General features: G+C 42.8%; 1 protein-coding gene across 32 annotated transcripts in view; it reads left to right on the top strand.

Moving 5' to 3' along the window:
• clasp2 (cytoplasmic linker associated protein 2) overlaps positions 1-24449 on the top strand; it is a 358037-nt gene that overhangs the window by 123445 nt on the left and 210143 nt on the right. For all 32 annotated transcript variants that reach the window (XM_080193660.1, XM_080193667.1, XM_080193651.1 and 29 more), the window contains 4 exons: positions 3691-3783; positions 4702-4847; positions 10716-10851; positions 13845-13915. In XM_080193660.1, coding sequence (XP_080049786.1) covers positions 3691-3783; positions 4702-4847; positions 10716-10851; positions 13845-13915 — 446 coding nt within the window. The remainder of the gene's footprint in view (positions 1-3690; positions 3784-4701; positions 4848-10715; positions 10852-13844; positions 13916-24449) is intronic.

Below are 24449 nucleotides of genomic sequence, written 5' to 3'. Positions count from 1 at the left end.
CAAAGGGCCTGTTTGTGCTGTAGTTTTTCTATGTTCTAATCCTATTTACTTGCATATTACCTGCATTTAACTTCTTGCGATTCATGTACAAGGACATGTAGCTCCATCTGCATCTCCGATTTCTACAATCTCTCACCATTTAGATACTGCTTTTTATATTCTTCCTGCTAAAATAGACAACTTTGCATTTTTCCCACATTATACTCCATTTGCCAGATCTTTGCTCACTAACCTAACTGATCCATCTTCCTTTTTATCCTACCTTCCAATCCTCTGGGACCTTTCCAGAGTCTAGAGAATTTTGTAAGTTGTCAACCAATGTATCTTCCATGTGTACAGACATTTCTTTTAAGATCCTAGGATGTTTGCCATCATTTCCAGAAGGTGATTAGCATTACTGCCTCACCGTACTTGGGACCTGGCTTCGTTCCCATCCTTGGGTTACTATGTATGTACCCGTATCAGCATGGGTTTCCTCCAGGCACTCCAGTTTCCCCTCACGGTGATTAAGATATGCAGGTTAGGTGGATTGACTATGCTAAATTGTGCCCTAGTGTCTTGATGTGCAGTTTACGGAGATTAGTGGGATAAATGTATCAGGGTGGGATGGGCCTGGAAAGATGCTCCGTCAAAGAGTTGGTGCAGACTCAATAGGCGTAATGTGCATTGTTGGGATTTTATGATTCTATATTTTGTCAGCTTTTAGTTCTGATAATTATACTGGTACTTTATTTTTTCTAGTGTTTGTGTTGTTTTAAACTCCTCCCTTTTACAAATTGATTTTCAAGTACTTTTCTGTCTTCTACACTGAAGACAGAAAACATTTTTTTCATCACTCCTTGTTTTCCATTAGTAAGTCTCATCCCTTTAAGGGACCACTATGCACTTATGTCACCTCTATTTTTACTAAACTGCAGAGTCTGTAGATCTGATTTACTCAGCCTCATCATAGGAAACTTTGTCAATTCAGGGACCAGGCTAATGAACCTTTTTCTTTAATTCCTTGAGTACAAATCTATTCTTAAGTATGGAGACCAAAATATAACACTCGTGTAATCTCACCAAAGCCCTGTACGAATGTAGCAAAACTTCTTTATTCTTGCACTCCAATTGCCTTGCAATAATGGTCACTATTTGCCTTCTAAATTATTTGCTGTACCAGCATACCAGTGTCCTGTTTTCCTTGTACAAAACTCACTCGCCCACCCTCCAAGACCCTCTAAACATCAACATTTGACAAGTTTTGTGCTTTTGGGGAAGAAAAAAAATCTATTTCTCTATTTTTCTTCTACCAAAGTAAGTAGCTTCATACCTCCTCACATTATACTCCATCTGCCACTTGTTACCCATTCTCATAAGCTGTCTACTGCTCGTTACACCCTTTTTGTGTTCCCCTCACAGCTTGTATTCCCACCAAACTATATTACTCTGGCTTTTCGTCTAAGTCATCAGTGTAGATTGTAAATAGCTGAAGTCCCAGCACTGACCATTGCAGGGTTTGCTATTTAACTTCCATTAGTTACAGCCTTTAAACTTGAAAATGCCCTTTTATCCCTAATCCTTGCTACATGTTTGTTAACCAACCTCTGTCCATGCTCATTTATTCCTGACAATTTCATGGGTCCTTATTTTGCAGATGAACCTTTTGAGTGGCAGCTTATTAAATGTCTTTCAAAAATTCAACTACACAGTATTTCTTGGTCCCCCTTTATCTAGCTGGGTACATCTTCAAAAGAATCTAATAAATTTGCCTTCTGGCTTTATTTGATCATACTATGACTTTTTTAGTGCATTAAGATTTCCTCCATTATAGATTTTAAAGTTTATTAGTCACAAATAGGTTTATGTTCACACTGCAATGAAGTTACTGTGAAAAACTCGTCGTTGCCATGCCCCAGTGCCTGATCGGTTATGCTGAGGGAGAATTTAGCATGGCCAGTGCACCTAACCAGCACGCCTTTGGACTGTGGGAGGAAACCAGAGCACCCAGAGGAAACACATGCAGACACTGGGAGAACATACAAACTCCACACAGTCAGTGATCCAAGCCAGGAATTGAACCCAGGTCTCTGGTGCTGTGAGGCAGCAGTGCAAACCAGTCTGCGACCATGGTTCTTGGATTTTCCCTACAACTGATGTTAGGTTAGCTGGCCTGTTGTTCTGTTTTTTCACTCTCTCCTTTCCTTAGTAATGCTGTTAAATTTACAAACTTGGTATCTGATGGAACCATTCTAGACTTTTGGAAAATCATAACCAACACATTCACTGTTGCTGCATTTATCTCTTTTTAGAACCCTGAGGTATTGGCCATTAAGTGTTGGGAAGTATTGGATTTCTGCACTCTTTGCTTTGGTATTAATTGCTTTATTTTCCTTGCTCTTATTAGCACCCAGGTTACTCTCCATCTTTGATATTTAACTTGCATCTTCTACTGTGAAACTGAACCTCTTCTACGTTTCTGCAATTTCCTCATTCCTTATGATAATTTCTCCAGTCTCTGTCTCTGAAGGACCAACATTTCAGCTCCTTCTCCTTTTTGTGTACTTATAAAAGCTCTTAAAATCTGTTTTTAGATACCTGAGTGCTTTACCCTCATCATTTTTTTCTCCTTTTATCAAGTTTTTGCTGGCCCATTACTGTGCTTTAAAAGCCCTCCCAATCCTCAGACTTAGGACCATTCTTTGCAATGTTAAAAGCCTCTTCTTTGAATATAATCCTAGTCTTAATTTGCCTAGTATGCCACTGATGCATCAGCTTTGCTGAGTTTTTGGTTTGTCGTGGAACATACTTGTGCTGAAAATTTTGATTTGCTCCCTTAAATGCTTCCTCTGTTTAGTTATTGCCATAATTTTCAAGTTTTTTTTAAAGTTCATTCATTAGTGTCACAAGTAGGCTTACATTAATACCACAATGTAGTTATGATGAGAATCCCCTAGCCCAGTGCCTGTTCAGGTACACAGGGAGAATACAACAAATCAGCATATCTTTCAGACTGTGGGAGAAAACCCACGGAGACACTGGGAGTGCAAACTCCACACAGAAAGTGACCCAAGCCAGAATCGAATCGAAGTCCCTGGTGCTGTGAGGCAGCAGTGCTAGCCACTGTGCCTCCCCAGCTATTTATCTTGCTAATGTTAACCGACTGCCCCTCATACCTATGTAATTGACTTTAGTTTAAAATTTCTGTTTGTAATTGGATAATGCTTCTTTTAATCGTGCATGGAATTCAATAGTGTTGTGATCACTTTTCCCTCAGTGATCTTTTACCATAAGATTGACCCTGCCTCATTGCACAGTAATAGGTGTGAAGTATCTTTGTCCAAGTCAGTTCTACAATGCATTGCTCTAAGCAATAGATGTTAATACTAAGTGGAGGTCATTTGAAAGGAATTTCCCTCTTTCCTGAGTAGTGGTGCCTGTGACCCATGGAAACTGCTTTCCACACCACTCTTCAAGCCAAACACCCATGGCTTCCAGCTTCAAGAGGAGGTCATTGTGCCAAAAGTCTTTAGAAAATTGGTGAAATATATGGAAGAGCCTGAATGATGAGTTCATCCTTTTTATCAAAGTAAATAGTTTTGATCTGCTCAGCCAATTGTTTTACTTCAAGGTAATATACTTTATGTAAGACTGATATCTCATTCAAGATGGTCAGAAATAGTCTCCTTAATTATAACACTTGTCTTTCAGATTTTTTCCAATAGAGAACTCGAAGAAACGCTGAACAAAATAAGAGAAATATTGTCTGATGATAAGCATGACTGGGATCAGCGAGCCAATGCTGTAAGTTGTGTCATTTTGTGTGTAGGATGGTTTTTGTGCTGACGTGCAGAAGTTTTGTTTTCCCTGCACACACTTGAAAGGGCAAGATGAAATTCTTGATTGTGTTATACTTAGCTGAATCATCAGAGTGATTTTATTTTGCAATACTATCCATCTTGGTGGTCTTCAGGTTGCTTACAATTTGCCATTAATCAAGCATATTTGCTTGTGAATTCAAACTCATCATGATGTAATTTTATCTAGTTTTTAAAAAAGGATTGATATCAGAACTGAGTAATGCAATGGGGTCTTTACACCTCTCTAGGGCAGGCTCTATTTTGAATCTAATTGAAAATGATACGATTCAAGTTTCATGCTACTTTCTCTCAACTTCTTATTCCTGTTTCCCTTTCCTTTGAAAAAAAATGTTTGGTTTGATTGGAACCGGCTGAAAAGTTGACTTGGTGAATGTATAGGTTCCCACTTCACCCAGTTTTCCACTGCTAATTTTGTTGCTGCTTTGTTGAGAGTATCATTCAACAAGTAATACTGTGCCAATCACCAATTTATGTTGCCTAAGGTGAACTGCTCGTTTATGAACGGACAAGCAATTAGGCTGTTTAGTTGTTATGGCTATCACAGGTGCATGTGGTGAAAGCCTCACTTCATGTACATTCATGGGTATTTTCCAATAGGTTTGCTGGATATCGATCAGAAATAGTAACTCATGTTACTTTTCATCCCCATCCTGACCCAGCAATTCAATATAGCATGCCAAAGCACAATGGAATGAATTATCTGCTAATTCAGCTAGACCAAGTATTAAATCTGATATCTTTCTGATCTGTTTAATCCAGTTACTTGCAGTTAAACGCACTGAACCATCAGTTTATTTAACAAATATTTCAAGACTTTTCCCTTTTCCCCTTTGTCTCCTAGCTGAAGAAGATTCGATCACTACTAATTGCTGGAGCTACAGAATATGACTGTTTTTTTCAGCATTTAAGATTATTGGAAGGAGCTTTTAAATTATCGGCTAAAGATCTCCGCTCGCAGGTTGTCAGGGAAGCTTGCATTACAGTAGCGTAAGTATTGTTGGAAATATACTTTCACCGGTCTAATCTCTCAATCATATTTGGCCCATCATGTCTGTGCTAGCTCTCTGAGCAACTCACCTAATAGTTTCCTCTGCCTTTTTCCCGGAACTCTGCAAATCTTTTTTCTGAAAACAGATTCTTTCCCTTCTGATTGCTTCCATTGAACCTGCCTCCACCACCCTCAGGCAGTGCATTCCAAACCCTAAACACACTACAGTTCTTAAATAAAATCTATCTCCTGTCAATTTTTTGCTTTTTGTGTGTTTCTTTATATCTGTGCCCCTTTTGTTTTTGATTCTTTCACAGGTGGTGACTGTTTTCCTTACCTTCTCTGTCCAGACCCTCATGATTTTGAGTACCTCAATCAAATCTCCTCTCTACCTTCTTTTCTCCAAGGAAACAGTCCTAACTTCTCCAAATTGTCTTTGTGGCTGAAATTCCTCAGCCCTGGAACCATTCTCATGAATCTTTTCTGTACCCTCTTCAATTCCATCATATTGCTTCAGAACTGGACATCGTACCCCAGCTCAGGCAAAGCTAGTGACTTACATAAATTCAACATAACCACCTTTCAACATAACCTGCAACTGTACAGGGCACTGGTGAGGCTGCAGCTGGAGTACTGTGTGCAGTTTTGGTCGCCGCACTTAAGCAAGGATATTTTGGCCTTGGAGGGAGTGCAGAGGAGGTTTACTAGGCTGATACCGGAGTTGAGGGGGTTGAGCTATGAGGAGAGGCTGAATAAACTAGGCTTGTACTCGTTAGCGTTCAGAAGAATGAGGGGAGATCTCATTGAGACATATAAGATGATGAATGGGATGGATAGGATAGAGGTGGAGAGGCTCTTCCCGCTCAGAAAGGACAGTAGGACTAGAGGGCACAGCCTCAAGATAAAAGGGGGGCAGTTTAGAACGGAGTTGAGGAGGAACTTCTTCACTCAAAGGTTGGTGAATCTCTGGAATTCTCTGCCCGTTGAAGTGGTGGAGGCTGCCTTGCTAAATATATTTAAGACATGGGTTGATAGGTTTTTGATAGGCAAGGGGATTAAGGGTTATGGGGCGAGGGTGGGAAAGTGGAACTGAGCCACGACAGATCAGCCATGGTCTTATTGAATGGTGGGGCAGGCTCGAAGGGCTGGATGGCCTACTCCTGCTCCTATTTCTTGTGTTCTTTCTCTTGTATGTACCTTACGCCCTTTTTAATAAAACATGCAATTTCCTGAGCTTTATTAATTCTTGATCTGTCCTGCCACCTTCGATAGGTTATGCACATAAACATCAAGATCCCCTGCTCCTCCATCCGCTTTACGGTTGCATTGTTTGTTTAGTATTTCTTCTCCATGTTCTTCCTCCCAAAGTGAATCACCTCTCACTTCTTTACATTGAACTTCATTTGCCACCCGTCTGCCCATTCTACCAACTTGTCTATGTTCCTTTGGAGCTCTGCACTATTTTTCTCACTGTTCAGAATGCTTCCCAGTTTTGTATCATCCACAAACTTAGAAACTGTACACCGATACCAAAGTCATTGATATCGGGAAAAGCAATGGTCCCAATTCCCCAGGGGAACACTGCTCTAAACCTTCCTCCTGCAGCAAAACATCCAAAACTCACTATCCTCTGTTTCTGTTACTCAGCCAATTCTGCATCCGTGTTTCCTCTAAGTCTGTTGGGTGGCTCATGATCAAATGCCTTGAAGTCTAGGTACATCAGATCAACAGCATTCCCTGATCAACCCGCTCTGTTGCCTCCTTCAAAAACTCCAACAAGTCAGTCAAATATGATTTTTCCCTTCAAAGAAATACATGCTGGTTTTCCTTAACTTACCCACAGTTATCCATGTAACTATTAATTTTGTCAGAAGTTTGACCTGTGGTTGCTGGACTTAGTTACACCCTTTTTTTGAATAAGTGTGCAGCATTTGTAATTCTCCAGTCGTATGGGACTACCCCAGGGTCTAAGGAACTCTGGAAAATTATGGCCAGTGCCTCTGCAATTTTCATACTCACTTACTTACTCCATATCCTTGGATGCATCTCATCTAATCCAATCCTTGCCATAATCAACTTTAAATACAAATAACCTGTCTCTAACAGCTTATTTTCAATTTTAAACCCATCTTATGTCTGAATTACCTGATATTTTACCATGGCCTGGGTAGTATTACCTTCTTTGGGTAAAGATAGATGGAAAGTACGTTTAGTAACTTGGCTATGTCCACCAACTTCATGTATATATCTCATTTTTGGTCCTGAGAAGGCATCCATATGTTTTTCAGATGCTATATATTTACCTTTTCAACTTTCTTCTCTCAACCTTTCATAATCAGTTTGATTTTCAAGTCTTTTCTACCTGTCGCCATGTCATATATATATACTTTTAAATTTTTATCTTAATTTTTTTCATCTTTGTCATCCAGGGAGTTCTGGATTTGTTTTCCCTAGCCTTCCCTTTCAAGGGATTATACTTAAACTGTAAACTCATCTGTTCTTCAAAGGTAGCCACAGATCAGCAACTGTTTTTCCTGACAACCTTTACATAAGAACATAAGAAATAGGAGCAGGAGTAGGCCATCCAGCCCTTCGAGCCTGCCCCGCCATTCAATAAGATCATGGCTGATCTGTCGTGGCTCAGTTCCACTTTCCCGCCATCTCCCCATAAACCCTTAATCCCCTCGCTTATCAAAAACCCATCAACCCGCGTCTTAAAAATATTTAATGAGGCAGCCTCCACCACTTCAACGGGCAGAGAATTCCAGAGATTCACCACCCTTTGAGTGAAGAAGTTCCTCCTCAACTCCGTTCTAAACCCCCCCCCCCCCCCCCCCCCCCTTTATCTTGAGGCTGTGCCCCTCGTCCTACTGTCCTTTCTGAGTGGGAAGAGTCTCTCCACCTCTATCCTATCCATCCCATTCATCATCTTATATGTCTCAATGAGATCTCCCCTCATTCTTCTAAACTCTAACGAGTACAAGCCTAGTTTATTCAGCCTCTCCTCATAGCTCAACCCCCTCAACCTTTAACCGCTAATTTGTTTGGCCCACATCTGTTTTTACTCCATTGAAGTTGGCTTTCTCCCAGTTAATTTTGCTGACTCTGGGCTTTTTTTTGTCCTTTATCATAATCAGCCTAACACAATGATTGTTTCCTTACTGACACTTGATTTACATGACGTACTTTATTTCCAAGAATCCGATTTAGCTGTGCCCCTTTCCTCATTGGATTGGAAATATACTGCTGAAGGAAATTTTCTGCCCTTTACACTGCTGTCCTAATCTAGATTTGGTCACTCATTTGCTATTCTACATCTTTCCTCCTGGTTCGTGGCCTATAGGTTACACCGAGCAATGCAATTGTACCTATTTTTGTATTTGAGTTCTAGAATAATAGATTCTGTCCCTGATCCCTCTGGGACACCCTTTTTCTTCATTGCTGTCTTTTATCAATACCACCATCCTTCTTTCCTGAACACCTTGCATCCAGGGATGTTTAACCCAGTCCTTTGAGCCACGTTTCTGTTATAGTCGTGCACTATTTAGACTCTTAATTTTTTTTATTCATTCATGGGATGTGGGCTGGGCCATTATTTATTCTATTTGCCCTTGAATTTCAGAGAGCATTTGTCAGCCACATTGCAGTGTATCTGGAGTCACATGGAGGCCAGACCAGATAAGAATGGCAGATTTTCTTCCCTGAAGGGCATTAACCAAGAATGAACCAAGATGTGTTTTTACAACAATTAGCAATGGTCTCATGATCATCATTAGACTTTTAATTCCTTATTGTTATTGAATTCAGATTTCACCATCTGCCACGGTGGAATTCAAACCCCAGAGCTTTATGCTGGATCACTCGTCTAATGACAATACCACTGCAACATCACCTCCTTCCAAATACTACTACAGCACCACCTCCAGTCATTCCCTATTTGAGTAGTATCTCTCTTTGTATGCCCTCTATTAATTCTCTCTAATACTAATCTTCTGGTTCCCACACCCCTGCTGTGTTAATTTAAACTCAGCTCAGTGACATCTTTGATCTTGACACCAGGGTGGCAGCATGCCATCCCAGACTTTGGCCAATAGTATTGAAACACCAATCTATTTCCCCAACTATCGAATATAATTTAAAATATTATTGAATTATTGGAGTAAGGATGTGATTCTACTCTGGGATTATACTTCATGTAAAATTATTTCAAAAACGTGCTCATTCTTAAGAATCTCCAAGTAAAATTGCAAATGTTTATATGAAGAAACCAAAATAATACCTGTGGCAATTACAACCTGGATGGAAACAATTGTCTATGTGTATGGGAAGAAGGTCAAAATAATGGCCAGGCTAATGGCTTAATTTCCACTAAGTCACCACAGAGTAAAGCCTAATCGTTGCAATCAGAAGCGCGCTTTCAACAATGTGTGAATGACTGTCAATCTAGCTAGTGTCAAAAAATAAATATTACAAATATGGACTCTCATTCCTTCAAGTTTTGAATTCTGGTGGGAGATTTTAAAATTGTCAGTACCAAATTTTTGTGTCTTTCTCTCTTTTTAATTATTCTTAAATACTGTTTCTGTTTCTTTACCTGATTCGACTCTTTTCTCTCCTTCCTGTTTATTTCCGAGTCCTGAAATCTAATTGGTTCATGAGATGCCCTGTTGGTTGCTTTGTTCACTTGGGGGCCTATGCCTTTTTAATGTCGCTTCATCATGATATGATTACATGTTCAGCAGCTCTGTGGGTAGTTTGTCTTGAGCTGAAGAATGAAAGAGCAAACCTAACTAATATTACATGCCGTCATATGTCCTGTTAATGCAAAATCTGTCTAATGTAGAGATGTGATTTTTAAGTAGGATAATATTTACAGAATTTTATGTGCAATTGGCTGCTTGGATGTTAAAATACTTCTACGGTTAGAAAGATAAGTTGTGGAATGTAGAAAATGGATGTGCCATAGATGACTGCTTCAGTTATTGCAAAAATAACTGAGTTGTATTATATATTGATTGCACGGAGGTACAAGACCTGATGAGCAATATAAGAGAGACAAACATAATTCAACTTCCAGACCAGTTAAGCAGTTGAGTTGAGGATTGCCAAATAGATGTTAGTGTAGATAAATCTAAAATTTTGGGCAGGCAGCCAATCATGGGATTTGTTGGATCCCATTAATCAAACTATCTACAAATGCGCAATGTTAGTGGGCATCAGTTGAATGGTGGAGATGGATGTGGGCCAAACATGGACAATTGGGACTAGCTTAGTGATTAATAATAAAAAAGGGCACTATGGACAAGTTGGGCAGATGGGCCTGTTTCCATGCTGTAAACCACTATGACTATGACTACGACTCTGACTCTCTGGGTGAATATGTTTGGGTTTTGTTCAATTAACTTGGAAATCATGGCACTTTTTAGTAGAACCCTTTGCTTGAGAATTTAGTCAATTACTTAAAGTTCATAATGTTTAATGCTGAATTTTATTTTAAAAATATTGCCAAAGAAGTGTTTTTGAAAATTAAACTTTAAATAATTTATTGACGAACATGTTTACTTCAAGGAATTGGCACTGTCATTTCATTGGATGAATGAAGTGCATGTTACTTAAGTCTAATAGGGAATCACAAATGAGATGAGATTTAAAATTATAAAGATTGTGGCTTTAATTTTAATTTTCCAGGTAGGGAATTTTTTTAGGTTAAATATTCAGTTGTGTAGGACTGTCAGAAATTAGGTTGCCTTTGTACGTTCAAACTGTATTAGTACAATCATTATTGTGCTGTGACAGCTAAATCTAGCGGGAAAATATCTTTGCCTTTTTGATGGTCAAAGTCCATTTGTTGGAATTTTGTTACACAGGCACCTGTCAACACATCTAGGCAACAAGTTTGACCATAGTGCTGAAGCCATTGTGCCTACGTTATTTAACCTCGTCCCAAACTGTGCAAAAGTGATGGCGACATCTGGAGTAGCAGCAATTAGATGCATCATCCGTGTGAGTATACTGTTATATTTATTCTCTTCGAATGTGTCTTGGTGATTAGTCGGTCTTTTTTTATTTGTTCACCCTCCACAGTCAAGGAGGAATTACTGAGGTCCTTTACACTGTGAGCAATGCTGACCAAAAGAAGTCTTAACTTCCACGTTTTGGCTTCACTTATCCGCAAGAAGTATTTTGGATTCAGTTTTGGAAGAATTCACCATTAGTACAATGAATTGGCCCTTGTTCTCAGGGATTTCACCAAGCACCTATTGGTACGAACAGATTTTCTCTGGGTAACAAATTACACGTCTGGATGACATGAAAGTGCCTGCTGCAGAGCCAGCATTTGATCAGTTGGAAATGCTGCTGAAATGTGTGGAATCTATGTTCAATTGAGAAAAGTTCCAATTGTGCCCAATCCAAGACTTCCATAAAATAAGTAGTAGCATTATTGACAGGTCTTGTGGCCTTAGAACATAAGGTATAGGATCAGGTGTAGGCTTTAAAACTCAATGATTGTACCTGATCTTTTACCTCCGCTTCAGTTTCCCCTCATATTATTATGTCCCTTGATGCCCTTTATGTCCAAAATCTATTGATCTCAATCTTGAATATGCTCAGCAGTGTTCTGTGTAGGGAATTTCAAAGATTCATGACCCTCTGACTCAAGGAATATACCTTTGTTTCAGTCCAAATGGCCAATTTATTACTTTTAGGCTATGATTCCCCCAGTTCTGGATTCTTCAGCTTCAGCCCTGTCAAGACCTTGGGGCGGCATGGTAGCACGGTGGTTAGCACTGCTACTTCACAGCGCCAGGGACCCAGGTGTGACTCCCAGCATGGGTCACTGTCTGTGTGGAGTTTGTATGTTCCCCCCGTGTATGTGTGGGTTTCCTCCCACATTCAGAAAGACGTGCTGGTTAGATGCATTGACCCGAAGAGGCACCTGACTGTGGCAACTAGGGGAATTTCACAGTAACTTCATTGCAGTGTTAATGTAAGTCTTACTTGTGACTAAAAGTTTACTTTTACTTTACTTTGAAGAATTTTATGTGCTTCAATAAAGTAATCTCTCATTCTTCTCAACTCCAGAAAGCGTAGACCCATTCTACTCGATCTTTCTTCATAGGAACACACGCTTGTTTTGGGAATTAATCCAGTGAATCTTTGTTGCGTATTCTGTATCTTGGGTAAGGAGACCAAAACTGTTCTTTGGTACTCCATGTCTGGTCTGACCAATATATATAATTGCTGCAAGACTTCCATATTTTTACACTCTAATCCTCTTGCAATAAAAACTAAACTACCGTTTGCCTTGTTTGCTTTGTATCTTCACACACTTTATTCCCTTGAGGAATATTGGGTGAGTGTCAGAAAGAGTAGTAGGCTGATTATCAGTTTTTTGAACAAAGTCATGACTGTTCCTTTCATGGCCAACAAGTACCTGGAGTGCAACTTGAACTGGGAGTTCCTGGTTTTAGAGGCAAAGATACCACTGACCTGAGCTACAAAACCTATTTACTTGTCAACTTCCTATGATTCATGCACAAGGACAGTCCAATGTCTCTGAATAGCAAGATTTATTCAGCCCCAACTTTTTACTGTTTTTCTGTTCTGCCTACAAAGTAGCTAACTTCACATTTCCTCTTCTTTATACTCCGTCTTTCTGCCTACTCATTTAAATTTTCTGCATCGCAGTGCAGCTTCTTTGACTCCTCCTCACAGTTGTGAAGAAGCAGTAGCGTAGTGGTATTGTCATTGGACTGGAAATCCAGAGACCCGGGGTCATGCTCTGGGGATCCAGGTTTGAATCCCACCATGGCAGATGAAATTTGAATTTAGTAACAACCTGGATTTAAAGCAGAAGCAATTGTTGACTGTAGATAAAAACCCATCTAGTTCAGGAATGCCCTTTTAGGAAAGGGAATCTGCCACCAAAGGAGCCACTGAGTTCAAGGGCAGTTGGGGATGGTGCAGCCAGCAACGCCCACACCCCATGAATGAATAAAACATGTTGACCTAAAAATGACTTGTTTGTTCCTACTCTATTTTCTTTCCATTAATCAATCTTAAATTCAGATTAGGCTTTTATGCCCTTGGTTTGATAGCCATGTTCTGCACACATGAGGATGGCCTCAACTGGGATCTTGGGTTCATGTCACACTACGTGTAACCCCCACCATTTGGCGTGGGCTTGCAAAACCCTACTAACTGTCCTGGCTTGAGACAATTCACACTTACTTAATCTGTCATTGTCCCTCTCTCCATTCACGTTGTCTGTACCTGTAAAGATTTGATTACCTGTAAAGACTCACATTCCAACCATTATCTTGCAATTGAGTCTGTCTATATATGTCCTGTTTGTGAACCCAGCTCTCCACTCGTCTGATATAGTTGCAGCACTGGGAAAGCTTGTGATACCAAATAAATCTGTTGGTCTTCAGCCTGGTGTTGAGAGACTTCTTACTGTGCCCTTTTTGCAAAGTTATTTATTTAATTTTAATGTTATCCATTGCACTAAGAAAACGTCTTTTGGAGTTGATTGCAAAGCAGACACCCCTTGTTGGTGCTATAATCCCATTCCCTCACCAATGCCAATGTTGCAAGAACGAGAGCCATCTGGAATCAGCCTGGGCCAGGACATATAAAATATTCTGCAGCTATAAGTAGATTTTAGTTTTGCACAGCATGACTCGCCATAACCTGTTTGAAGGTAATATGAGAAAGGCAGAAAATTTCTTCAGGCCACGAAGAGTTGGTTAGAGTCCATAGCATCCGTTGCAGAACCGAGCATGATTGACCAAATTACATTTTAGTTATCTATTTATTCTTTTCTCCAGTGATATCCAGAACTTAGAAAGTGTCAAATTTTATTTAAGAATAAGGTCATGAGAGCTTAAATATTTGGTAGGGTGTTTTTCAGGTCACTGCTGAATGTGCACATTACTACTTCAGTGACTTAATTTGTTTGGAAAATAGACTAACTCATTATTTTTTTCATGCAGCACACTCATGTTCCGAGGTTGATTCCCTTAATAACCAGCAATTGTACTTCAAAGTCAGTGGCTGTGAGGAGGTAAGATATTGGAATAAAGGCTTTAACTCTTGTGTAGCTATTGGAAACTAAGAAAAACTGGCTACATGTTTAAAGTCCGTTTTCAGTAAATTTTAAAATGTCAGAAATGGTGTGGCATTAATAGGGCCTATAAGAGTGGCAAACATGATGGGCAAAAAGACTTAGGCAGGAGTCAAAATTTGTTTCCCAACTTAAGATTCAGTCAGTGTTGTGTCAGTGGTGGAATCATGTCATGGGCAGTGGGAGCATACTTAGCATGCATCTGCGTACCATGAATACTCATTAAATGAGAACTGCATTAAGTCCTACCTTAAGTCAACAGCATATGAAAAACCAATGCCCCCTGTTCCCCCACAGTTTAAAGGTGGTGTACATTAGGCAAGGTTGTTCATTCTTTGATCCTGGGTGATCTTTGTCTGACTCATTGGCACAGAGAAGGAGAGCAGGGTAGCAGATCCAGAGTAGCAAGGACAAAGGAGCCCTGGATAGAAAATGGTGGTGATTCGGTCCTCAAAGGGTGCAGCGGTTGGGCTGGCAAAATGGTGGTGTTGGTTGATTCCTCAGACAGCACAATAGCAAAGCACTGGCATGTGTGGGGACAGCAGGGAAGGAGGTGCCTGAAGGGAGCCAGTCTCCATCCATTAGGGGGAGGGGTCTGTCATTGCAGAGGCCTGGTCCTGTATGTCCAAGGAAGACAGTAATACCATACATGATAATTCAACAATAAGGAAATGGATATCAAGCATGAAGCCAGGCAGATCCGGCTCAACGTGGGTGGCTCAGTCGCCTGAGGGTTGGTTGGGAGATACCTATGGCAGATCAAGAATGATGGAGGGGAACGCTAGGATGACAGCAGGAAAGCCAACGGTGTCAGATGGAAGGTTGAAGGCCAGTGACTCTTGGTCATTTATGATGTTTGGCATTGATGGAAGATGGGAGGCAGCTTGAAGATGACAAAAGAGGGTAGATACGGATGAGCTGCAGTGTCACTATATGTGTCTGTCATAGAGGTTTACAGCATGGAAAGAGGACCTTCTGCCCAACTTGTCCATGCCACCCTTTTTTTTTAAACCACTAAGCTAGTCCCAATTGCCCATGTTTGGTCTATATCCCTCTATACCCATCTTACTCATGTAACTACTCTAAATGCTTTTTAAAAGACAAAATTACACCCGCCTCTGATATTACCTCTTTCAGTTTGTTCCAGACACTCGCTACCCTCTGTGTGAAAAGTTTGCTCCTCTGGACCCTTTTGTACCTCTCCCTTCTCACCTTAAACCTATGCCCTCTAATTTTAGACTCCCCTTACCTTTGGGAAAAGATGTTGACTATCTATCTGATTTATGCCCTTTATTATTTTATAGACCTCGCCAGCATCATCCCTAAGACTCCTATTCTCCAAAGGGAAAAGTCCCAGCCTATCCAGCCTCTCTTTATAACTCAAACCATCAAGTCCTGGTAACGTCCTAGTAAATCTTTTCTGCACTCTTTCCAGTTTAATAATATCCTTTTTATAATAGGGTGACCAGAACTGTACACAGTATTCCAAGTATGATCTTACCAATGTCTTGTACAACTTCAAGACATCCCAACTCCTGTATTCAATGTTCTGGCCAATGCAACCAAGCATGCCAAATGCCGCCTTCACAACCCTGTCCGCCTGTGATTCCATTTTCAAGGAGCTGTGAACCTGTACCCCAAGATCTCTTTGTCCTGTAACTCTCACCAATGCCCTACCATTAATTGAATAAGTCCTGCCCCTGGTTCAATTTACCAAAGTGCATCACCTTGCATTTATCTAAATTTTACTCCATCTGTCATTGTCAGCACACTGGCTCAATTGATCAAGATCCTGTTACAATCCCAGATAACCTTCTTCACTGTCTACTGTACCGCCAATCTTGGTATCATCTGCAAACTTACTAACCATGCTTCCTAAATTCTCCTCCAAACCTTGCGGCACACTGCAGGTCACAAGCTTCCAGTTTGAAAAACAACCCTCTACAATCACCCTCAGTCTTCTGTGTCAAGCCAATTTTGTATTCAAATGGCTACCTCACCCTGGATCCCGTGAGATTTAATCTTATGCAACAACCTACCAAGCGGTATCTTGTCAAAGATCTGGTTGCTCAGAAAGTTTGAGCTTGCAGATTGTTTTTGTGGGAGTAGGTCGCAATGGAATGGAAGGAGTCCTGGGTGTGGTCCATGGTGGGTGGGGGGGCGGTGGGGGGGGGGGGTGGTGATGCATTCCCATTAGTTAAGTGCAGCTGCTATGGGAATGAAGTCCATGTTAATGGACATACACTGACCATGCAGCTTAAGCTTATCCACATCCTTCTTGCTCTATCATTTTTGAGCTTCCTCCCAGCTTCTTTGACCCTCCTATAACTCGGCTGAAAAGGTTCACTTTGTTGATTCGCAATGGGCCTCATACGCCCAATAATTCAGCAGCCTTAGGCGATAGAGAAGATGATTCACCGGAAAAGGACTGTAGTTGCACAACAGAGGTCACAAGGTTATCAACTGGTAGACAGGAGAAACCCAACCAGGGTCGTCATTATTGCCGAAGAACATTGGAGTGCTAGCGCTTGTTAGAAGATCCACTAGCTACCTTCTGTTTGAGCTGGTAATGCCTGAGAGTGGTAAGCCTTTGCTGTGAAGTGATCATTGACCTGTGTATACTTCTTCAATGAGACCTGCAACGCCAATGGATTTGGAAGGAATCCCATGCCAGTTGCTCTGAGGATAGCTGTGTCCCTAGTCCCTAAATTTCTACACCAGTGACTCATCCCAGGGCTCCATGGGGGACATGTTTGGCATTTCTTGGGCTTTAACACTTGGAAGCTTTGGGGAGGTGGCCAGTACCATGTTCAGAAATGCCAGTGAATTTATTCTGTTTGCAACACATGCTAATAGCCAGGTCACGTGAGCAGAGCTTCCGGGAAATAGCCAGTTGCAGTTGTCAATTGGAAGGGGGTCTCACTCCCTTAATGTTGAAGTAGTGTTTGCCTGAAAGTCTGAAAAGAATGATGCCATTGTGTGCTAATTTCCATTAACTTCTCATGACTCATACATTTTACAGAACTCCCAACTGCCAAGGCTGTTTGAGACCCTGCCTAAGTGCAGGATTTGATTTTGGGTGACAACAGCTATCCCTTGAGGACATGGCTCATGATATCAGTGAGTCATCTCCACAGTCCTGAGGAGGAACATCCCAATGCAGCATATGGATTGACCAACACATTCTCAGAGCAGACCATAGGATTGCTGAAAATATACTTAACTGCCTTAATCCGTTTAGCAGAGCATTGCAGTACATGCCACAGTGGTATGCAGGATTGTTGTAGTCAGGTATGTTTGACACAATACTGCAATTCACAGGGGAGAGGAATTGCCATGAGATGAAATGGGGGAGCTCAGAACCTCCTCGGGTGTCAATGATGGAGACAACTATACAGACGAGGGCAGAGATATTGGTGTACCTCTCCATAATTCCAGGGCAATGGGGAGACGTGCCTGGATTGTCAGGGACAACCTCATCTTTAATCATTTTGCTAAGGAATGAGACTGGCATGATTATCAACACTTCATGTGCAACCTTTTGCCTGCTCTGTGTTCACCCCTACAAGTATCTATTTGGAGCTACCTCACAGACCAAATCCTCCAATCCATAGAAGGTCAAAGGAACATAAGAACATAAGAAATAGGAGCAGGAGTAGGCCATCCAGCCCTTCGAGCCTGCCCCGCCATTCAATAAGATCATGGCTGATCTGTCGCTGCTCAGTTCCACTTTCCCGCCCTCTCCCCATAACCCTTAATCCCCTCTCCTATCAAAAACCCATCAACCCGCGTCTTAAAAATATTTAGCGAGGCAGCCTCCACCACTTCAACGGGCAGAGAATTCCAGAGATTCACCACCCTTTGAGTGAAGAAGTTCCTCCTCAACTCCGTTCTAAACCGCCCCCCTTTTATCTTGAGGCTGTGCCCCCTAGTCCTATTGTCTTTTTTGAGCGGGAAGAGTCTTTCCACCTCTATCCTATCCATCCCATTCATCATCTTATACGTCTCAATGAGATCTCCTCTCATTCTTCTAAACTCTAACGAGTACAAGCCCAGTTTATTCAGCCTCTCCTCATAGCTCAACCCCCTCAACTCCGGTATCAGCCTAGTAAACCTCCTCTGCACTCCCTCCAAGGCCAAAATATCTTTGCGCAGGTGCGGCGCCCAAAAATGCACACAGTACTCCAGTTGCAGCCTCACCAATGCCCTATACAGCTGCAGCAAGACCTCCCTACTTTTATATTCAATCCCCTTCGCTATGAAGGCCAGCATCCCATTCGCCTTCCTGACCACCTGCTGCACCTGCAAGCTGGGTTTTTGCAACTCATGCACAAGGACCCCGAGGTCCCTCTGCACCGTCGCCTGCTGCAGTTTTTCGCCCCGTAAGTAATAGTCCTTCTTACCATTCTTCCTACCAAAGTGGACCACCTCACACTTGCCAACATTAAATTCCATTTGCCATTTCCTGGCCCATTCGCCCAGCCTATCTAGATCCTTCTGCAGACTCTCCACACCCTCCGCACAATTTGCTGTTCCCCCAATCTTGGTGTCATCAGCAAATTTCGACACCCTACACTCGGTTCCCTCCTCCAGATCATCTATATAAATGGTAAAAAGCTGAGGTCCCAGCACCGACCCCTGGGGCACTCCACTAGTCACCATCCGCCAATCCGAATAGCACCCGTTGACCCCCACTCTCTGCCTCCTATTTGACAACCAATCCTCTATCCACGCTAACACCCTACCCCCAACTCCATGTCCCTCGACCTTCTGCAATAACCTCTTGTGAGGCACTTTGTCAAACGCCTTCTGAAAATCTAGAAAGACCACATCCACCGGCTCTCCTCTATCCACCACCCTAGACACATCCTCATAGAACTCTAGTAAATTTGTCAGACACGACTTCCCTTTAATGAAACCGTGCTGCGTCTGCTCTATCAAGCAATTCCCTTCAAGATGCCTCGCAATTTCCTCCTTAATGACAGATTCTAACATTTTACCTACCGCAGACGTTAAACTAACCGGCCTATAATTCCCCGCCTTTTGCCTGGCACCCTTCTTAAACAATGGCGTAACATTAGCCGTTTTCCAATCATCCGGCACTTCCCCGGAATCCAGCGACGTTTGGAAAATAACCACCAAGGTATCCACTATCACCTCCGCCATTTCTTTCAGAACCCTCGGATGCATTCCATCCGGTCCTGGGGACTTGTCCACAATCAGCCCCTCCAGTCTGTCGAGCACCGCCTTTCTAGTAACAGTAATGTCATTAAGACCCTCCAGTCCTACCACCTTTCCATCGCTAACACCCGGCAAATTATTCACGTCCTCCTCCGTGAAGACAGAAACAAAAAAGTTATTCAATACCTTAGCCATTTCCCCATCCCCTACCACTAGGTCCCCTTTCTCATCCTCTAAAGGACCAACATTCACCCTAGCCAGCCTCTTCCTTTTTATATATTTATAAAAACTCTTGCTATCCTTTTTTATATTAAGCGCTAGCCCAGCTTCATAGTTTCTCCTACCCTTCCTTATCAACTTCTTTGTCAATCTTTGTTGACATTTAAACCTCTCCCAATCCTCTTCTCGCCCACTACTCTTAGCTACTCTAAATTCCTTCGCTTTTAGTTTAACACTTTCCTTCACCTCCTTCGTTATCCATGGCTTATTACCTCTTCTCCTACTATCCTTTTTGACCATCGGAATAAATTTCCGTTGAGCACCAAGAAAGATCTTAAAGATCCTCCACTGCTCCTCAACAGACCCTCCCTCCGACACGCTCTCCCAGTCCACATTCGCCAATTCTTCTCTCATCTTACCGTATTCCCCTCTATTCAAACAAAGGACGCGTGTCCGGGAACCCACTTTCTCCTCCTCCATCTGCACCAGAAACTCCACCATACAATGATCACTCTCCCCAAGAGGATCCTTCACCACAAGGTCCCTAATTCTACCCGCTTCATTACATAGCACCAGATCCAAGATAGCTCGCTCTCTCGTCGGCTCCAACACACACTGTTCGAGGAAACTATCCCGGCAGCATTCCAAGAACTCTTCCTCGAGCCCCCCACGTCCAACATGGGTCGACCAATCAATATGCAGATTGAAATCCCCCATAACTATGGCCGTCCCATTCCTGCACGCCGCACTTAATTGCGCGTTAACAGCCCGCCCCATCTCCAGATCATTATTCGGGGGCCTATAGACGACACCCACCAGCGTCTTCCTCCCTTTGCTGTTCCTAATCTCCACCCACAACGATTCCACCCTCTGCTCCTTGGCTCCAATATAGAACATAGAACATTACAGCGCAGAACAGGCCCTTCGGCCCACGATGTTGCGCCGACCAGTTACAAAAACAATGACCCACTAGCCTATACCAATCCCTTTTCGTCCATAAACCTATCCAGAGATCTCTTAAACGCCCCCAAACTAGACGCATTTACAACTGCAGCAGGCAGGGCATTCCAATCCTTCACCACCCGCTGGGTAAAGAACCTACCCCTGACATCCGTCCTGTAGCTACCCCCCCTTAATTTAAAGCCATGCCCCCTCGTGCTAGCTTTCTCCATCCGAGGAAAAAGGCTATCACTATCCACCCTATCTAAACCTCTAATCATCTTATATGTTTCAATAAGATCCCCTCTTAGCCGCCTTCTTTCCAACGAAAACAACCCTAAATCCCTCAGTCTCTCCTCATAGGACCTCCCCACCATACCAGGCACCATCCTAGTAAACCTCCTCTGCACCCTCTCCAACGCCTCCACATCCTTCTTGTAATGCGGGGACCAGAACTGCACACAGTACTCCAAGTGTGGCCGCACTAGAGTAGTGTACAGTTGCAACATTACACTGCGACTCCTAAATTCAATCCCCCTACCAATAAACGCCAAGACACCGTACGCCTTCTTAACAACCTTATCTACTTGATTCCCAACTTTCAGGGATCTATGTACACACACACCTAGATCCCTCTGTTCATCCACACTATTCAAAGTCCTCCCGTTAGCCCTATACTCGACACATCTGTTGCTCCTACCAAAGTGAATTACCTCACACTTCTCCGCATTAAATTCCATCCGCCACCTCTCGGCCCAGCTCTGCAACCTATCTAAGTCTCCCTGCAGACTATGACACCCTTCCTCACAATCTACCACACCTCCAATTTTGGTGTCATCAGCAAATTTACTAATCCACCCAACTATACCCTCATCCAGATCATTAATAAAAATTACAAACAACAGTGGCCCCAAAACAGATCCCTGAGGCACACCACTCGTAACTGTACTCCATGATGAATATTTACCATCCACCACCACCCTCTGTCTCCTATCTGATAGCCAATTCCTGATCCAACTTCCTAGATTACCCACAATCCCATACATCTGCATTTTCTGCAGAAGCCTACCATGGTGAACCTTATCGAACGCCTTACTAAAATCCATGTATACCACGTCAACTGCCTTACCCCCATCCACCTCTTTGGTCACCTTCTCAAAAAACTCAATAAGGTTAGTAAGGCACGACCTACCCGCTACAAAACCATGTTGACTATTTCTAATCAATTCATTACACTCCAAATAACTATAAATCCTATCCCTAATAATAATTTTTTCTAAAATCATCCCTTGTTACCACCGTGATGCTATCCTTAATCAGCAGAGCTACGCCCCCCCCCCTTTTCCCTCCTGCCTATCCTTCCTAAACACTTGATAGCCCTGTACATTCAGCTCCCAGTCCCTGTCACCCTGCAGCCACGTCTCTGTAATGGCCACCAGATCGTATCCATTTGTGTCGATCTGCGCCATCAGCTCATCCACTTTATTCCGAATGCTTCGTGCATTCAGATAAAGTGCTTTCATCCCAGCCTTCACCTGGACCCTATTTGCCGCAACGCCACCAACTATACTCACGCCCCCTACTCCCTCTATTATTGGGACATCCTCGGCCTCTTCCCTTACATGTACACTCTCCTTAACTTTAGACCTCGTAAGGTCACCTACCCCCCCCCCCCCCCCCAAATTAGTTTAAAGCCCTGTCTACAGTCTTCTTTACTCGATTCGCCAGCGCTCTGGTCCCAGCACGGTTCAGACCAACCCCATCCCGCCCGAACAGGTCCCACCTACCCCAATACTGGTGCCAATGCCCCATAAATTCAAACCCATTCCTCCCACACCAATCCCTGAGCCACCCATTCACTTCCTTAATCCTGTCAACCCTACGCCCATCTGCACACGGTTCAGGCAGTAGCCCAGAGATAACCACCTTGTCGGTTCTACTTTTTAATTCCATTCCCAGCTTTTCATACTCCCTCCCCAGATCCTCAGTCTGCATTTTGCTTACGTCGCCGGCACCCACATGAACCACAACGACCGGATTCTCACCCTCCCACTCCAGGTTCCTCTGCAGCCCAGCTGCGACATCCCGGACCCGAGCACCAGGCAGACAACACACCCTTCTGTGCACTTTGTCATTGTGACAAAGGACAGTGTCAATACCCTTCACCCCACTATCCCCAATCATCCTTTTCCCTTTCTCTTTGCCTATGTCCTGCTGCAGCACTGTACCGTGTGCAGCTTGCTCACCAACCTCACCTGCCTCGTTCTCGTCCAGCCTGGAAGCAAGAACCTCAAACCTGTTATGCAGATTAAGAGGCTGAGGCCTCTGCTCCTCACCCCCCTTCCTCCTCCCAGCAGCCCCCTCTTGTCCCTGACCCTTAGAGTTAGCCAGTCTAGGGGGGGGTGGATGTCACTTGCACCCCATTGACAATGGCACCCTCTCTCCCCTTGATGAGCCTCAGTGTCTGTAGCTCAGAGGCCAGCTCATTTACCCTGAGCTGGAGCTCCTCCAGCAACCTGCACTTACTGCAGACATGGTCACTGGGATGAACCCTAGGGTCCACCAGTTCCCACATCATACAGAAACCACACATCACATGCCCCTCCATTATTCACTGTAGTAGGTTTGAAAAAATTTTTCTGTTTTTTTTGTTTTTTAAACGAACTCACCTGGCCTTTTTTCCTTCCAGCCCTTTTTGATATTAAGCCCTAGTAGCTCACTCTGCTTCCCACTCACTCCGCTGCCCGCTCAGACGCTGCCCGCTGTCTACACCAGGCCTCCTTTTAAACCTGGCGCTGATTTAAAGATGATGGCCCACAACTGCCTGCTAACCACTCCCTCAGAATTCTTAAAGCAGTAAATACAATAAATAAATGCTTTAAACAGTTCTACAAAGAACAAAGTGCTTTAAACTTATTTTAATCAGGTTTTTAACAGGTAAAATCTTAGCTCTCTCTCTGCTCCTTCACTCGTCTGCTCCAGCAAACAATGGAAGTGGATGTTTATCTCAGAATGTAAAAAAAAAATGGCTTTACACTGCCACATATTTAACTGAAGCTATTATGAGCCATCTTTCTGCTATTTGCCCCCATTGACATGGCATGAGTGCCCAATCACTTTGCATGCTTGCTTGCATTTTGAACTTCAGATCTAGATATGGACCAAATAGCTGGCTCCTTTCCCAGTAGTACAATAAGAACCAATTACTTCAGGGTGGAATAGGTACAAGAAGCAAATGAAAATGAACATCACCTCTCTCTGCTTAGACATCCCTTTTCTCACAACGTTTCTCTCTCTCCTCCTGACATTAGGCTCACGCCCCTCCTCCCCCAGAGTCCCCCATCACTCTCCCTGCCACCCTCCCCACCACCACAAACTAATTTCTCAGCTCTCTTTACCCCCCCCTAAGGCTGGAAATAGAATACAAACATTGTCCTTTTCCACAGTTCTTTCCAGTTACTGCTAACTACGGAATAGACTACATTTACGGAACAAGATGGGCACTTCAAGCTCCCCTACTTGCTAAACACCTGGATTTGCAAAGTTGCACTGGTTTGTCTTGCAGCTTGCTTTGTAAGATGACATTTTTTTGCCTACTCAGAGATGTTCAGACCCTTAGTAAACAAATGATTTAGATTCCTTGAACTCAAGAGATTTTCATGGAACAAACAAAATTTATGACATGTATCATCATCAAGAGAAAAAAGAACCCTTTCCCGAGGTAGTCATGTTCTTTCAAATAAAAGCAAATCTGAAATAAAAATGGAAAATGTCATAAATATTCAGCAAGTCAAGCAGCGTCTGTGGAGAGAGGAAGTGTTAATGGGTGAAATCTTGTTTGAGGCTTCCATGGTATTGCTGCTTGGAGAGCCAGAATGAAATCCAAGCTGCTTTTTTTTGGAAAGGCCTGTCAAAGCACAAAATATTATGTAGAGATGCCGGCGTTGGACTGCGGTAAACACAGTAAGAAATCTCACAACACAAGGTTAGAGTCCAATCAGTTTATTTGATAGTAATCTTACAAGCTTTCGGAAACAGTGTTCCTTCGTCAGGTGTGTGGAAGGTAAACAGGCAGTGGTGAAGTCAGTGGCATTCTTTACCCTGAAATCAAAACCCTGGGATCCAAGTCTTCCCT

This window comes from Carcharhinus amblyrhynchos, chromosome 8 (genome assembly GCF_965287045.1).
Source record: "Carcharhinus amblyrhynchos chromosome 8, sCarAmb.v2.hapA, whole genome shotgun sequence".
In the NCBI taxonomy this organism is placed as follows: Eukaryota; Metazoa; Chordata; class Chondrichthyes; order Carcharhiniformes; family Carcharhinidae; genus Carcharhinus; species Carcharhinus amblyrhynchos.
Note: the sequence above shows the minus strand (reverse complement) of the source record. Positions and strands in the feature narration are given on the sequence as shown.